The 17,440-nt window shown below is 35.6% G+C and overlaps 1 protein-coding gene across 4 annotated transcripts in view; it reads left to right on the top strand.

The window, feature by feature from the left end:
* The first annotated feature begins 577 nt into the window (after nucleotides 1-577).
* MICU3 (mitochondrial calcium uptake family member 3) overlaps nucleotides 578-17,440 on the top strand; it is a 76,838-nt gene continuing 59,975 nt past the window's right edge. For all 4 annotated transcript variants that reach the window (XM_023533683.1, XM_023533682.1, XM_011365270.2 and 1 more), the window contains exon 1: nucleotides 578-1,006. In XM_023533683.1, the coding sequence (XP_023389451.1) occupies nucleotides 614-1,006 (393 nt within the window). In that variant the 5' untranslated portion in view covers nucleotides 578-613. The remainder of the gene's footprint in view (nucleotides 1,007-17,440) is intronic.

The raw sequence follows: 17,440 nt of genomic DNA, 5'->3' as shown, positions 1-17,440 counted from the left end.
TTAGCTTTCCCCCATCAATAATCCGTAAGTTTTCTGTATGTAGTCAAAACATCCTTCGACTTAATTTGCCATCTTGAGCCAAATTTTTATACCTCGTTCTTGTTGAACACCTTAAGATACAATTGACCTTGTGTCGGAGGATCAGGATACCGTTAGGGTAGGTTAACTTTCTTGGAGGGCTGCTACCGATGATCCAAGACCCACCCCATAGAGCAGAGGCGAAGGGCCAAATTAGCGGAGGGCGCTCGGACAACCCCGCACATGAGTGCTTCACTAAACTCCGCGAACCAGGCTGTAGCCGGCGGTGTTGGGTTCTCGCGCAGTCAGGTGCTGCCGGGGACAGGCGCAGTTATTTGTAACTGCGGGATTGGGCTGGGAGTGCGGGGCCGAGGAGCAGTAGTGTACTCCTCCAGGGTCTCCCCCGCCCGAGACCCCCGGTCACCCCAGTTGACAGCTGCCCGGAGGGTACCCCAGACCACGCGTTTGTAGGGGTCGCTCTTGCACAGTAGCGAACCTCCGCGCAACGACTTCTCGCGAGGTTTCGCTGCCCGCCCCCCCTCGCCCCTACCGCGTCGCCCGCCCCCTCCTCGTTCTGGTGCTGGCAGCTGCCGCTATGGCTGCACTGCGGAGGCTCCTGTGGCCACCGCCTCGGCTCCCGCCTGCGCCCTCCGCTCACCATCCCTTCCCCGGGCCGTTGGGGCGGCCTGTGGGTACAGCCCCGGCCCCTCCTAGCCGGCCCTTCTCCTGCCGGGAGGAGGAGGACGGGGCTATGGCTGAGGCGGCTTGGAGGCGGCGGCGGCGGCGTTGGGGGGAGCTGAGCATCGCTGCGGCGGCCGGCGGGGGTCTGGTCGGCCTCGTGTGCTACCAGCTGTATGGTGACCCCAGGGCCGACTCCACTCGGGCGCCGACGCCCGGGCGCCCCACAGAGAGCGCGGACGCAGAGTCGAAGGACCCGCCCCGCGGCGGGGGGCTGCTCCCCATCTCGGTCGCTGCTGCCAAGGAGACGGTATGTGCGGAACGCGCGCGCGCACTGGGCAGACCCACAGGTGACGCCCGAGAGTAGGGCCGCCAGGTGTTCCACCTGAGTGTGGGGAGGGATCCTGTGACAACCGTGCAGGGTGCGCCTGAGACTGTGGGCCTCCGTGACACCGGTCGTTGGAGGTTGTCACAATGTGAACTCTGCGGCCACGGATGGGGACCTCCTGTGATCAAGACCGAGACCTTCTAGGCCAGACAGCCGTGGGTCTGTTCACTAGATGTTGGGAAGACATAGGTGATGCTGTCATTGATGCAAGAGAACCTTAAAGGTTGCTACAGCTATCACTTATCAGTGAAAACCCCAAACCGGGACAAAACAAAACAAAAAACCGACTCAGGAGAAGTCAAGGGCATGACAGGCAGAAAGTGGAGGATTGCCTCTGTGCGAGAAAGGAACTACCAGGAGGCTGGGCGAAGCCCCAGTATGTGATCCAGGAGGTGCAGTGCAGTGCAGTGCTCTGAGGTCTGAAAAGCTACTATATTGTTGTATGGAAGTTTATTAGTTCCAAGAGACGAAATGCCAAAACTGTGTAGCCTTCCTATAGGTCAGTAAGAATGAAGATGTCACCAGATTGGAAAAGAAAAGAAAAAAAAAAAAAACATTAAAAAAGTATATCCCATCTACCACATCTACCCCCAAAGCTAGAATCTCTTAAGCAGGGACAGGACAGTAAGTAAGTAAGAAGATGGATAGGACAGCAAAAATAGGAAACTGAATGAGGCTAACTCTTCCAGAGAAACTTCAAACGAAAATGTTCAAGTGTCATCATGTACTTAATTTAATGTAAAGATGAGTGTTAAGGCAAGAGAAATTATAGGGGCACCATGTTTTCGTTGCATTGTTATATTTAATAAAGTTATGTAAATGACTAGGAAAATCTAGGGAAATTTTTCTTGCAAGACTAGAAGAGTATAAAGGGCTTAGATGACAATAATTTAGAAAAGGGGCAGCTATTCTGTTTTTAACTTTAATGAAGTTTATATAGCCTTTATTCTTTGCCCAAATACACAATCTGATGTAGGTACATCATTTGGTGGAGGCTGTTGATGCATTTAGGTCGGAATTTAGAGACCTAACAGCACATCACAAATTTATAGCATAAAGTACTTCTATACAGTGAATACTTAAAATACTAACAAATACCCTCAACTTTTGTCCCCCTTCACTCCCCCCGCCCCACGCTTACATTGAACTTTTAATCATCCATAGTTGATCTGGGAACAGATTAGGAATGTAGGAAACATCCAAATAGTATTTTTTCTTCTTTTTAAAATTAATTTTACTTTTAAAATTGAGAGACAACATCATGCAGTTTTTAAAAGACCACACAGAAATATCTTGTCTCTGGCTCCACCACCTACTAGTTGTATTATTGCTTAACTTCTCAGTACCTGTTTCTTCATTTGTAAAATGAGGTTGATAGAGTTATGAGAGTTAAGTGAGATAACACATTAAAAAATGGTACCCTTAGCATGTAGGGAGCATTCAACCAATTGGTTTTATTCATTTATTTACTTATGCACCTCTTACTTATTTACTTATATTATTATTGATTGTTGTTTATAAAAATATCTGTACATTGTTTTAGAAGTCAAATAATATTAAATAATATTAAAGTCCTGTCTTACCCTTCCCAAGTCTCCAGTTATACATTCTGATCATAATTCCTTTTGTGTTTGACCTTTTTTCGCCCCTCTGAAAACTTTACAATCTTCTCTTTATCTATGACATTAGAAAATTTCACAGTAATGAACATCAATGTGGGCATTTTTTTTCATTTATTGTGCTAGGTACTTGAGAGCCCTTTCAGTATGTTAGTTCATGTCTGAAAGTCCTACATACTTTTCTTCTATTATTTCTTTAACAGTTTTCTCCATTTTCTCTGTTTTCTTTTTCTGAAACTTCTTAGTCAGACAGATCCTAATCCAATTCTAATCTTTCTTGTATTGAATGTTTTATCTCAGCTATCCTAATTTTTTAATTCAAAGAACTATTCTCTGTTCTCTGATGTTCATGTGTTACAGCATTATATTTTGTTTTATGGCTGCTAAATTACTTTTTTTTACGGTAAGGATAGTAATTATAATTTTGTTTTATATTTATAGTTCTCCATGCATTGTGTTGTATCTTCCAGGTTTTCTTTTTTTTTTTATGTTTGATTCTCTAAGAGCTCGCTTTCATTTTGGAGGTTTTCCCCACATATCTGTGGTTGTTGCCTATCTATATTTGAGAACCACTCAGAAGCTCTATGTACATGAGCATGCCTTCTCATTTGGTGATCTGGACTTTTCATTAAAGTGGCATCCAAATTTCAATATATTATAAATCTTTTTCTCTGGTGTCATTGAGCTTCTCCAAAGAATAGGAGAGGTGGGAGGAGCCGTAATCTTCTGGATGTAGGTGCACATGCACATAAGTGTGAGAGAATGTATGTTGGAGGAGTATCCAATGATGTACTATATTATTATCTAATTCTCTGTTTTCTGCCCCACTACTTAATCTGCCTCCACAGCTCCTTGTGCTCCAAGGCCTTATTTTTTCTGGGGTCTGTACCTAAAATTAGCTTATTTCCATTTGGTCTCTTCTTCCACAGTATGCAGGTTGTGCCTCAGTTTCCCTGATCAGTTATCACTCCTTCATCTTTTCAAGTTTATATAAATTTGATGAATTCTCTTGAGTGTTTTGGTCTCCCCTCCTTTTCTCTTTCTTAGTTCTTGTATGTTTATGCCTTTAAAAAATTCCTTTATTCTAATTTTAATGTGGTTTTGGGAGGAAGAGATTGAAAGAAACTTATGAGGTCAATCAGCCATTTTTCAGAAATATTTTAAACCTGTGTTGCCACTTCATCTATTGTGCTTATTTGATTTTCCTAAAGTGATAGAAATGATTCCTTTTGATGTGTAAAACTATAGCTAAGAGCCTTTAACTTATAACGCCCTTTTTATTTAGGAGCATATTATATTGAACATAGCATAGCATATAAATTAACCTGTCCATGTTAAGAGAATGATTTAACTGATGGCAGTGAACAGCAGTAATCTACATTCAGTTCCATTACTATATAGCCTTGAAGATTTTTGTTTTAAAGGCATTACCTCTGAACTTCCTCTAGAAGGCCTTCTCCAACTCCATAGATTTGTTAAAATATCCCTCCTCATTCTGTATTCCCAGATGATGATGTTTTGCAATTGTTTGCTAATTGTCTGCCCTGCTTTTCTTAGCCTTTGAAGAAGAGGCATTGTGTTGGTCTTGATCACCTTTATATCATCATTGCCTGGTATGGGGCCTAACCCTGGTAGATAAGCAATAAATATTTGTTGAATGAGTAAGCCCGTACTCAATATTTGCATGGGGCATACACATTGAAAAGGCACAACCACATTCTGTGAGAATTAATAGTTTAGTATTTTGTTCAGCTAAAGTAGTTATTTATAGCATTAGAATTTGGAAGATTTCAGTCAAGGTCAAAATTCCAGGCTCTGGGAAACTGAATCACATGACACTGTTTATTTTAATTGTGTAAGTTTGGCTTGCCAAAATTTTCCAGTTAACATGGCCCTGTTAATATTATGAAGAGATGTTGACAAATTCTTTTTAGAACCTTACAGTTTAGTTTTAAAGCATTATTTTTACCAGTGGAAAAAAATTTTGTTCTATACCTACCTTTTTCTTTCAGGCCCAGAATAAAAAAAAAGCATCTGCTAGAGTGCTTAACACACTGAAATCCAATATTTTACTTATTATACAGAATACATGATCTAGTGTATGATTTGTTCATCTTAAGCTTTAAGTAACTTAGTTTTACTCTCAAGCGGAAAAGAGAACAATATTTGTACATTTCTATAATAATTGCCAGTAATCATACATTTTTAAGTTTCTTTCACTTTATATCTTTCTCAACCTCTCTTTAAGGCAGTACATTTTGAGACATGAGGTTATGCTTATTTTTTCCATAATACTGAAGAATTTGCCAGATGTGTAAATATAGAAAAATCCTATTTTTTTATAGAGTGAGAGAAATCACATAGATGTGAAATTGAAGAGAGGTTAATTCAGTGTAGAATAACATTGTTGTAAAGAAGCTAAACTAGGAGATCCCTTCTTTTGGTTTTCTGAATCATTCTGTGACAATTAAATTCACCAGATTCTACCCACATCCTTTCTAGTGGCCTGACCATGTTGTAGATTCACATACAACAATTTGAGTTTAGATTGTTTTCTAAGTAAATTACAAAATAAAATGTGAATGAATTTGGAAATAATAGTACTTTCTGGTTGTACAAAACTAGGAGTTATAAACATTCATACACCTTTTGTCTGGGCTGCAATAATTGTGGATGTCCTTTTCAGATTCACATAAGGATATCAGGAAATGAAACTGTCATGATCTCGAACTTAAATTAAAAAAAAAAACTCTCTGATACTGGTTGCACAACTCTGAATATATTAAAAACTATTGAATTGTATGCTTTAAAAAAAATACTCATAGTAATTCTCTTCCAAGACTTAGAAATTGTGCAGTAATGCATAGTAATCAGTTTCAATGAAGGTATATAACAGTTTTTTTTTTTTTTTTTTTTTAGAAATTGTGCAGTAATGCATAGTAATCAGTTTCAATGAAGGTATATAACAGTTTTTTTTTTTTTTTTTGGTTTATATAATCACATTTAAAAAGTAAATAATAAAAACACTGAATTACATTTTGAATCGGAATTTAGGTAATCGTATTTGGTTTTAATGTGACTTGCTAATTGATTCTCACATTCTCACATATAATTTTGAGCTAGACTGTTTATGAGTGCTAATTAACGTAAAATGTAGCTGCCCTCATTGATTTAATATATAATTTATCTTTAATAATTTTTGAGAAATGGATGCCATTTTCTACCTAAAGATTAAAGAAGACATTGGAATAGTTAAAACCATTACATTAATCCTAAATTTGTGAAGTTTCTTTGAGGGAGGTTCCATTCATCCTCCTTATAGCACATAAGCCTTGTATCTAATGCAATTTTAATAAATTCTTATTTAATGAGCAAATGAATTCTAAATCCAGAAATAAATTATAATATTTTTATTATTACTGTTCTTTAGAAATCTTGCTTTTACAAAATCATCTCATCCGTGCAAATATCCATTGGACTTTAGAGAATAGGAGATCATCTAAATGTTTTAATAGAGGATGTATTCCTCATTGTGTTATCTGTGAAGACTAATGATTGGACACTGAGTCATAACATTAGTAGTAGATGCAAATTTATTAACTAATTACAGTTTCATGAGATAGGAGCTGCAGTGTTCATGCATTTTTATTTTCCTCTTCTAAGCATATGAGAAGACGGCAAATTCATTCTCTTTTGGTATTAAATGCTAAAAACATTAAATTAATGTTTTTTTAAAAATTATTTTGAAATAGTTACACGTGTAAAATTTGTTGACCACCCAATTCCCATACCAGTTTTCAAAAGTGGCTTAGTTGCCATCAGTGTAGCAGTTCTGTCAGCAAATGGCTCCTTTAATCCCTTTCCCCTCCAGTTTCTCTTTTAAATAATACACATTATGTTAATGGTCCTTAATATGTTGAAGAATATTATCTTTTCTGGTTCTGGAAAGGATTAAGGAAGATCATATGTGTTTGAGTACATAAGTCTTTCTAAAGGATTAATGTTTTTTAAGACTTATATGTTAAGTAGTTTCTTTCAGTTTCATTGCCATAAAATCAAGATTTCCATATCACATCCCACTTGGAAACAATAAACTTATCCATCCATTCATAGATTTATTTGTTTATTCAAATACTTTATTCAAAAAATATTTATTGAAGTGTAGTAGGTACCAGGGATTTAATAGTGGACAAAATAAAATTCATGTTCTTTTGCACTTTACAATCTACTGAGGATACAGAATAATTATAATGCAATATGGAAAAGTGATACGATGGGAAAAGCATAGTATACCATGGGATCATGGAGGAAGAACATATAACCCAGACTTGGGACCTTCCTTAAATGTGCCTTCCTGAAGGAAGTAACATCTAAGCAGAGACTTGAAGGATGAGTAGGAATTATTAGATGAAGAGGGAGCTGGGGGGCATGGGGTGAAGAAATGTATTCCAGGTGGAGAGAAAAACATGAGAACAAGCATATTATGTTTTCAGAGCTGAAAGAAGGTCACTGTGGATGTATAACAGAGAATTTGAGGCAAGAGAGATCGGACTTCAGAAGATAATCAGGAATAATAAGGAAGTATTGACAGATTTTTAGGCATGAGGATACTATACAATCAAATTTGTGTTTTAGGAATATCACTTTGACTGGATGAGAAGTAGAGGGAGGGATATAATACTGAAAAGTAGGAGGCCAGGTGAGATGCTATTGCTTCTTAGAATGTTAGATTCTCATATTCTCTATATTTTAATTTAATAAAAAGGACACATCAAGCAGTTTTTAACCATAATATTTCTTTGGACAGGAGATAGTTTTGGCTTACTAGGGAAATGGCAGTAAAGTAGTGAGAAGTTGCTGGATTGTTGAGAGATTAAGGATCAACACAATTGGTATTAGATTTTAGGGATGATGGGAATAGAAGAATGTAGGATGATATTCAAATTTTCATCTTGGGTGACTGGGTGGATTGTGCAGAAGTTCACTGATACTGGGTTCTCAGGAGAAAATAAAAATGGTTGGAGGTAGTGGGCATGAATGATGAGTTTTTAACTTGTATAATGGATCAAGGTGTGTTTTAGACACCTAAAGGGAAATTTCCCAGTGAATACATAGGATGGAAGCTCAGGACGGAAATCTGTACTATAGAAATAGACTGGGAATCATCAAGTGTTAAAAATCTTAAGAATGGATGACATTGTTCAGAATATGTAGAACAAGAAAGCAACTAGAGAGAGCGCCCTGGCCAGCATCAATGATTTAAAAGGAATGGAACCCTGCAAAAAGTTGAGAAGTAAGGTCCAGACAGGTAAAAGAAAGCCAGGAGAGTCATGGAAGCCAACTAAAGTTAGTGCTTCAAATACAAAGTAGTCAGTTACAGTGAACACGACCAGAGGAGGTCAACTAAGATGAGAAACAGAAAGTGTTGCATTTAGCAATAAGAAGGTCATGGTGGTCTTGGTGAGATCTTGGAAGTGAAATCAGATTATAGTTGGATAAGCTGAGAGTAAAGGTAAAGAAAAAGTGAGGCAGACAAGATAAGTGACAACTTTTTCATGAAGGGGAGGTGAGAGGGCAGTAGCTTAAGGAACACAGTACCGATTATTTTTTTTTAAGATGGAAGACTCTAAAATATGTTTAAATGCTGAAGGACATGAGGAGGAACACTAAACCCAAAAGAAAGAGAGGATAATGACTTGTCAAAGATCCAGGTAGAAATAGAAGATGAAAGTTAAAAGCACGAAGGAAGAGTTTAATCTTAGATAATAGGAGTGATGCCATTTTCAGTGTAATCAGAGGAAAGGACAGGAGGAGACAGACAGTGTACATGTTTATTGGCAGGTAGTTGAAGGAGTTCTTGCCTGATGACTTTTATTTTCTCTGCGAAATAGAAGGTGATGTCATCTTCTGAGAGCAATATAATAGAAATTTGTGGAGTAACCATGATAGAGATTTGGGGGAGAGTAAAGGATTCAAATATTTAAAAAGAAACTAGAAAATCATGAAGTCTTTTAATTTGCTTCTGTTTTGTATTTGCAAGATTTAATATGAGTTTTTAAATGACAAAATGAATTTTTAACCTGAAAATGAAATGTAGAAGTTTTTTAATGAATATTTTTACATAGTCACAACTTTTGCTGTCCTAATTCTTGTTTATGTTATCCCTTTTTTTGAGATGTATAAACCTTAGTAATAAGTTCTAATTAGCACTTTCTTTACTCATGCTATAACATTTAACTTACATAGGAAATACACCAAATTTATACTATAGATTTTATTCTTTTGTTTAAATTTGATAGGCGAATTTGATAGGTGAATATTTGTTCTCATTGATCTTTTCTAATTGTTGTGCCAAACACAGGAATATGAGAACTTTGTTTTGTGTGGTTGTAAACACTCTTGTGTTGGAGAAAAGTGTGTTTTAAAAGAATTAAACAAGTGCTATTGATGGCACTATTTATCTAGCATTAAAGAAAATGCGTAGTTATTTGTGTACTAAACGGAATTTTCTAAGTATATTGCTTTTTCCACTTTCCTCTTTCTGTAACCCTTATTTCTTTATTCTCTAATGTATTGATAGATTATATAAATTAAGTAAAATATGGAACTTTAGTACTGTATCATTTAATTGACTAGCATAGTGAGCATTTGCTCATTAAAGATTTTTTTTTCCAATTTGGAAAAATAGAATCTATGTTTTCCACTTTTTTTCTTCATTCACTAAATTGACTTTTAACCATTTTAATACTCAACCCCATCTCCAGAATTTAGAATACAGAAAGTATATATAAAAGAATTTCAAATAATTCATTTTTTTGTGTGTGCTTTCTGATAAGGATGATATCTATCCAATTGATAAATATTGAATAGGTGAGATATTTGGATTATCCCTTTCCCTGGAAGGGATATAATGGATTATTCAAACTGCTTGCTACAATTCAAAGTGAATTTTTTCTAACAGGCTTCATGCCATCAGAAAGGCTCTCATAGGTTAGGTGTAGTTTAAGCTAGCTTCAATGCGTTGAATTAGTTCTATTTAAATAGGATTATCTAAACTTATTCCAACCACTTTAAATTATTCTTGCAAATCTAAAGATAAGAATATGATTTATAATGCTCCATTTACATATAAGAACATTCAGTAATATCTTTAGGAGATTTTAAAATATTACTGCCGTCAAGCTCAATGATGGAATCCTAAGGACAATAATAGGCAGTGTTTGGACTGGGATTTGTGGTGAAAAAAGATCAGTGTGACTCCTACTTTCCCTCCTTTCACCATTCAGTCTTTGTTGTCACATGGCGTCCTCCAGACTGCTTCCTATCCAAGTAAATGGGTCAGCAGGATTTGATGTCATAGTAAAGAATACAGTTTTAGTAACCTTTTGGTCCAGCATTGTGCATATGCGCTATCACACATGCCTGTCAAGTTCTTGTCTGCTCTGTCAGGCCTGATGAGTACCTGATCATCATAAAAGTCGGGTAAGCATTTTGATCAAGTCTGTAACACCAACTTAGTCAAAGTCAAGACATTATGTTTAGGTAGTTGGGTTAAAATTTATACTTCATAGCTTGATCTAATATTCTAAATTTTATTAGTCAAAAGTACAAATACTAGGTGCTGTTGTGAACTAAATATTTATCAAAAATATTATACATATATATCACAAAATAATTAAAATATGGAACTTATCCTGAATTATCAAAGTAGTTATTTCTTTTAAATTTGTATAAAACTGCAGGCAGATTTCACAAGGCTCCTGCCATTTTCTGGCAAATTATAGGAGAGTAGAACTTTGTGTCTTTAGTCTTCCACCCAAACCCCTTATGCAACAGAATTTGGAACATGGATAAAGGTATAAATTGAGCTGAACATCGATCTTTAGTAGAATGGTGAAAATTGGAAGAACATGGAGGGATTATCTGAATGTTATTTATGTAAGGTAAGTTACTCAGGTAGGGGTATATTATTTGATTACAGGCTGATAGAGAAGTTCTAGAAACATGTCTCCAATATTTTCGTGATATATTTTATTCAAGAAATGTTCCCTTAGGATCTACAGAGAAAGGGGCATTCTTAAATGTACTACATAATAAAAGTATCTGCAGTCGTGCTTTCTTAGTTTTTAGGAGAGCAAAGTGGCTCTCTAGAGAGTTTAATTCCTTTAGAAAAACAAGATACTTGGAAATGAGGGGTCAGAGGCACCTAGCCTAAAAAAACTGGTAAAGGAGCTGTGATATTCCCACCGATTGGCTTACAGCACTACATCTTAGCTTAAAAACAGTTTTGATCTTCACATAATTGTTTAGCTTTTGCTTGGGAAAATATAGATTCTCCTCCCTTTCCTTTCCCTCATGTCTATAATGATCTCCTCTCCCATAACTACTTCTGACTGCCCTCTATAATGCTTTAAGCTCAGGGATTAAAGTTGTTATAGAAATAACATAGGTCGAAATAAGTGAAACAGGGTGTAATGAAGACCAGTTGGCCTGGGGTCAGGAAAAGTGAGTCAAGATAATGACTTTGCCTTTACTTATTTGTGCCCTGTTTGGCTGAGTTGGCACCTTTTAATTGGCCTTCCAGGAAGTCTCGGAGGAAAGGAAAAAAAAAAAAAAACACCTTTCGTTTACATTTCACTGGCCAAAATTTAGTCAGTTAAATCAATCTAACTGCAACAAAGCCTGAGAACTGTAACCTTTCTTAGGTGTTTTATTATGCCTAGCTAAAAATCAAAGTTCTCTTTCTAAGTAGAAACTAAAGAACAAGTAATGGGTTATCTATCAGTCTTTGTTAGGTTTGAAGTATATTGTGTTGGGAAAATGGCTTTTAAATGAAATGAAAATGCTCATAAATGAATTATAGGATGCCCATTTAATAAAATGAATGGTTAAGATTTCCGATTCTAGCAATACAGCATATTACATAATCTGTCATAAAAACCTTTTAAACATCTTTTAAATACCGTACTGTACTTATAATAAATTAAGAAAAATTGCCAGGGGCAGAAATAAAGAGGAAACTAATAATAAAACAGTGTGAGCTCTGGCTTACTTGAGGGAATGATGGTTCATTATTCATGTTCTAGGAACTTGAATTAATGCCTGTGTTGGGGAAGGAGACAAGACCTTCCTAAAGCCAGAGAGAATGGACTAGAAAGAAATCAAAAGAATGGACTAGAAAAAAATCCCCCCAGTACAAGTTGATGACAGGGAAGTTTGAAGATGTCTGCCTGGGCTCTAGGTAGAAAAAAGGACTCACCTGAGAAAGCATAAACATGGTCCCAAACTACTTCACATGGATTCAGAGTTAGAACTTGTATTACCCATGCAAAGAAAAACCTGATGGTGCTGCTAGAATTAAATGTAAAACTTCTTTGGAGGGAAATGCCCTGAACATGGGCCCTTTGTAAATCCTACAGATAAGATTTAGAAGAGGATACTTGATAATCCAAAAGCACAAAAATATATGAAGTTTTATGAAAGAGTCAGCAAACTGATTAGATTCCTAACAACATAATAATAGGATAATTTAGTTGAGGCTATAAATTAAGTATATTCAAAATGATTAAATACATAATGAAAAATCAGTATGAAAAAGAATAGGTAAGTTATAATAAAGAATAAAATAGAAATTCTGGAAATGTAAAATATGGTCATTGGATGTTGGATAGGTTAGGCAGAAGAGAAAACATAAATGAAGAGGCAGTAATCTAGAAGGTAATATTGAGGAAACTACAGAGAATGTAATACACTTCTAAAGAAATGGCAGATATTGAGGAGCGTTTACAAGATGTGGAAAACAGACTGAGAAGGTCTAAAATTCATCAATTAGGGGTTACAGACTAGGAGAATAGAGAGGGGCAATATTCTACGAGATTATGGCTGACCAGTTCCCAGAAAGGCAAAAAGACATTACTCTTCAGATTTGAGAAGTATAAATGGTCCTGAGCATGATAAATAAAAATAAATATGTATTTAGTCAGACTATAGTGAAACTATAAAATCAACTAGAAAGAGAAACAAAGCAGATTTCCACAAAGGGATAGCTGTTGGCCTGATTGAAGGCTAATCTGTGGCAATGGATAGAAACAAGTAGAATGTATCTTCAAAACGCTGAGAGAAAATAACTGCCAACATAGATTTCTATACCTAGGTAAATTATCATTTAAGAATGAGGTTAAAATACATTTATTTTCGTAAGACTGAGAGAGTTTACCAGTCTCTGATCATCATTAAAAGGACTATTAAAGAGTGGACATCAGGAAGAAATGAACATAAAAAGAAGGGTGAAATTCGAGAAGAAATGGTAAATGAAGAAATCGGTAAAAATGGGGTCATTCTTAAACAGTGACTACATATTACAACAATAATCATTATTTTGAAAGGAGTTAAACTAAGGTGGTTCTCAAATATTGAACAACAATGTATGTAAGACAATAGTGCTTGATTATAGTTAAAGTGCTATTTTGGGGGTAAATAATAGGATGCTTACTTCATGGCATAATAATTTAGGATTAGAGTCCTAAATGTGATAAGTAAAACTTTAAGATATTCAGAGGAGAGAATATGTGAAAATAAAATGTTGACCCTATAAGGGGGAGGATTTTCAAAACAAGACAAAAAGCACAATCTAGGATGCTGCTACATTTCACTTCATTAAAACAAAAATATCTAATAAACAAAGAAGTCTTAGAATGTAAGTGGATACTTACAATAGTATTATAGAGAAATACTTTTTACTAATTATAATGTCTGCCTGGGCTCTAATTATAAAGAAATACTTTTATAATCAGAACAAGGCACGATTTCTTACCAATTAGATTGGTAAAATTAAAAATACTGACAATAATGTTAGCAGTGAAATAGAGCAACAAACATTGTAATGCTCTGGTGGTAGGGTACACATTTTTGGAAAATAGGTTAATTATGTGTTAAATTGAAGATTCATATGCCTTGTAACCCAGAAATGCTATCTAGGTATACACCCCCGAGAAAACGAAACATGTGCACAAGGAGACATGTTTAACAATCCTTTTACATGTCTCTGATACCTCCATTTCTCATCTTCACAAAAGCTATTCCAAACGTTGTGCTCCACTGTACCTGCAGCACACCCCACCTTGCCCTCCCTGTCTCATGCAAATGACCTCCATTTTGGATTTGGGAGTAAATTTATAATATGTAAAGCCTAGCTTAGGTTATCAAGGAAGTAATTAGATTAAAAAAAGAGAGGTGGTCCTGACTGACCCTAGGGCACTATGTAGATAAAAAGTATGAGCAAAATTATCAAGAGAGAACTGCCAGAGGAGTAGAAAGAAAATCAAGAAATTGTGGTCTTGGAAACCCGAGAAAAATTATTTCAAGGAAAAGAGAGTTATCAACTGTGTCAGATGCTATAAGATGAAAACTGAGAATTGACCTTAGAATTTAGATACAAGGTCATCAGTGACCCTGACAAGCAATATTAGTGGAGTGGTAGAGGGGAGAACCTGCTGAAGTAAAGAAATCAGAGACAGGAAATATAAGCAGCTCTCTCCAGTAGCCTTGTAAAGAGCAGGAGAAAAATGGTATGAAGAACCCTATAATATAAGCTACAATAATAATTCAAGTGGAGATTTTAAGATCATAAATGGTCTGTTACTCTTTTTTTTTCCTCTCTTTTCTTTTACAACTTTCTTTTCCTATTTGATCTCAGTCAGGGAAATAATATTGGCTAGTCTGCAGCTGTGTGTTTCCATGTCGATACATTTACTAACCATCAAAACGTTTCAGCTAGAATACTTCGAGATTTTCCCACACTGGGAATTTGATGTTTAACCTTTCCACCACCCAACAAGGAAAGAAAATGTTACCCCTTTTATCTTCTTGGAAGCATTTAAATAAGCCTAAAGCCATTTGAGAAAGGGCAAGAGTAATATTTCCATGAACATCTTTTTACCTAGATTAAAAATGTGAATAAAATCTCATGCATATCTCATAAGAGTCTTGTTCAGAAAATATAAAATAAAAATTCAAATTTAAAAGATATGTGCTCTTTTGTTTTATAAATTTGTTGGTACAGTTGCCAACGTCAAGTAGGGTGTAATACCAAATTCTCAACTTCCTACATGTAGTCAAGTAAATTTTCTGTTATTATTTATTTTAAAAACTTAGTGTTGATTTGATTTAATATAAAACAAATTTTTTTTAAAGAAACTAGTAAGAATGAATAACCAAAATAATTGGTTAATTGGTTAATACAAATGGTTTTTATTTTTTATTCTTCCATTCTGCATTCTCATGTTTCTTTCTCAGCTGTTTAAGGTAATGCATTATGCAGTGTTTAGATAATTGATATAATTGTTTCAAGTTACCTCTTTAGGGTATTATCAGCTTGTAGGCATCAGTTTCTCTAACTGTCAAGTAGTGAATCCTTTATCTGGCATTTAATCTTGCCTTCCTGGGAAAACCAGAACTTACTACAGAGTAAATTTTCAAATTGCTGACCTGAAGTAACATGAGACTGTGTCTTGGCAGTGAACCTTTGCTTTCTGTTATTCTTAGGAAGGATAATGATGTACTCTGTTGCCTGAAGGCCCTAGTTTTACTACCTTAAGAAGTAACATCTAAATACTAGTTACAAAGGTCTTAGTTTGGAAATTCCAGAGAATATAATTGCATTGACACATATTTTTATTTCTCGTGGAAAGATGAGGTAATTTAAAAAAATGTAACTTTTATCATTTCTACCACTTCTTAGAAGCCACCCATCTTACTTATGTCAGCATGACTTACAGGATCCACATTTACCTGAAAATGATCATTACTTATTTTTATGAATAAATTATGTATGTTATTTTATACATATGTTTGAAATTTTTATTTCTATGAAATTCTCTGTTTTTATAAGTAAGGAATAGAGCTTTTTGAAGCTAAAAAGAAAATTCCCTAAACATCTTTTGGCAAACTTGAAAAGATTTGTTATGTAATTCTCATAAAATAATTTCCTAGAAGGTGTAAAGTGTACTTTCTTAGAAGGAGTAAAATGAAAAGGTGAATTTAAATTCTCTTCTACCTTTAGATTTCTATGATTTTATTTGTCTGCTGAGTGGCCTTGCACTTACAATTAATATAATTTATATGCCAACTCTGAGACCCATGCTTGGATAATTTTTAATAGCAGTTTTACAACATCTTTTTGATATGAAAAATTCTATTTAGTCAATTACTGTTCAGCCTCCCATAGATACCATGGGTAGGTCTGTGAGGTGGAACAGAAAACTTCTGTTTACACTTGACGTCTCTCAGTATTCAAGGATGGAGGACAAGACCTTATCTTCTCTTAATCTCACTACAGTGTTTTATGAAAAGGTCAGAGTTACAGAAGCATTTTGCCAAATTTGGAAAAACAAAGCTAGGAGAGTGCAAGTGCAAACGACATTAAATTTTCAAGTGAATATTAGCTGTTTTTAAGACTTTGGAAAGAGAAATACAATATGCAGAGGATAAAAATGTGTGGAACTGTCAATCTAAGGGAATCACAGTAGTTTAGTATTTCCTGAAAAATTGATGAAGGTGATTTAGAAGTCTTATGTCCCATGAGGCTGCAGAGGTGGTTTGTTTTGGAAGTGGATCTCTTTAAGACTTTGTTAAACATACTATATATAATTCAAATGTTTTTCTTCCTAGTCTTTTATATTCCATGAGTCCTTGATGTTGTCACTAAAAGTTGGTGTGACAGACCATAATCTCTTCTCTTCTCCCATAATAGTTAGGACCGTTGATGCCCAGTTCTTCATTTTTCATCATCCCTTGCACTTAAGTATGGCCATGTGACTAACTTCTCTTCAATTGAATGTGAGCAGAAGTGAGTTATACCACTTCTAGGCCTGGCATATAAATGCTTTTCACATGAACTTCTTCTGTGCTGTACCCACCCACCTTCGTTAACAATGGCAGTCATCATCACTCTGAGTCTCTGAATAACTATGTGAAACAGAACTCCCTAATCCCACCCCAACTCCAGTCCTCCTTGGACTTTTATGAAAGAGAAATTGACACACTTTTATTGTGTTTGATCCGTTACATTTGAGGTATTTACCCTACCCTGTCGAATATAATAGAGAAAGAATTAATCGGTGAAGGCTTTGATTATTGAGAAGGGAAATTATTATTTTTTGTTTATTTTTAATTTTTTTTATTAAAGTATAGTTGGCATACAATGTTATATTAGTTTTAGGTGTACAACCTAGTGATTTGACATTATTATATACCTTATGATCACCAAACTAATTCTAGTAACCATCTGTCACCATGCGAAGTTATCACAGTGTTATCGACTATATTCCCCTTTACCTTTTTTCACCTATATCCCCACAGACCTCCCCTTTGGCAACCATCAGTTTGTTTTCTGTTTCTATGAGTCTATTTTTGTTGTGTTTGGTTTTGTTAAATTATACATATAAATGAAATCATGTGTTATTTGTCCTCTGTTCTGACTTATTTCACTTGGCGTAATACCTCTAGGTCCATCCACATTGTCACAAGTGGCAGGATTTCATTCTTTTTTATTGCTGAGTAACAGTCCATGGTTTATATGTATGGATGGATGGATGGATGGATGGATGTGTGTGTGTGTACACCACATCTTTATCCATTCATGTAACGATGGAGGGAAATGATCGTTTTTTGATGAAGGAGAATTAAATTTTTAGCTGGTCTTCTCTATTCTCCTGGAATAAGAGTTCACTTGACCACC

The sequence above is a fragment of the Pteropus vampyrus genome, unplaced genomic scaffold, assembly GCF_000151845.1.
Source record: "Pteropus vampyrus isolate Shadow unplaced genomic scaffold, Pvam_2.0 Scaffold108, whole genome shotgun sequence".
In the NCBI taxonomy this organism is placed as follows: Eukaryota; Metazoa; Chordata; class Mammalia; order Chiroptera; family Pteropodidae; genus Pteropus; species Pteropus vampyrus.
The sequence above is the reverse complement of the archived record's forward strand: the minus strand, read 5'-3'. Positions and strand labels throughout refer to the sequence as shown.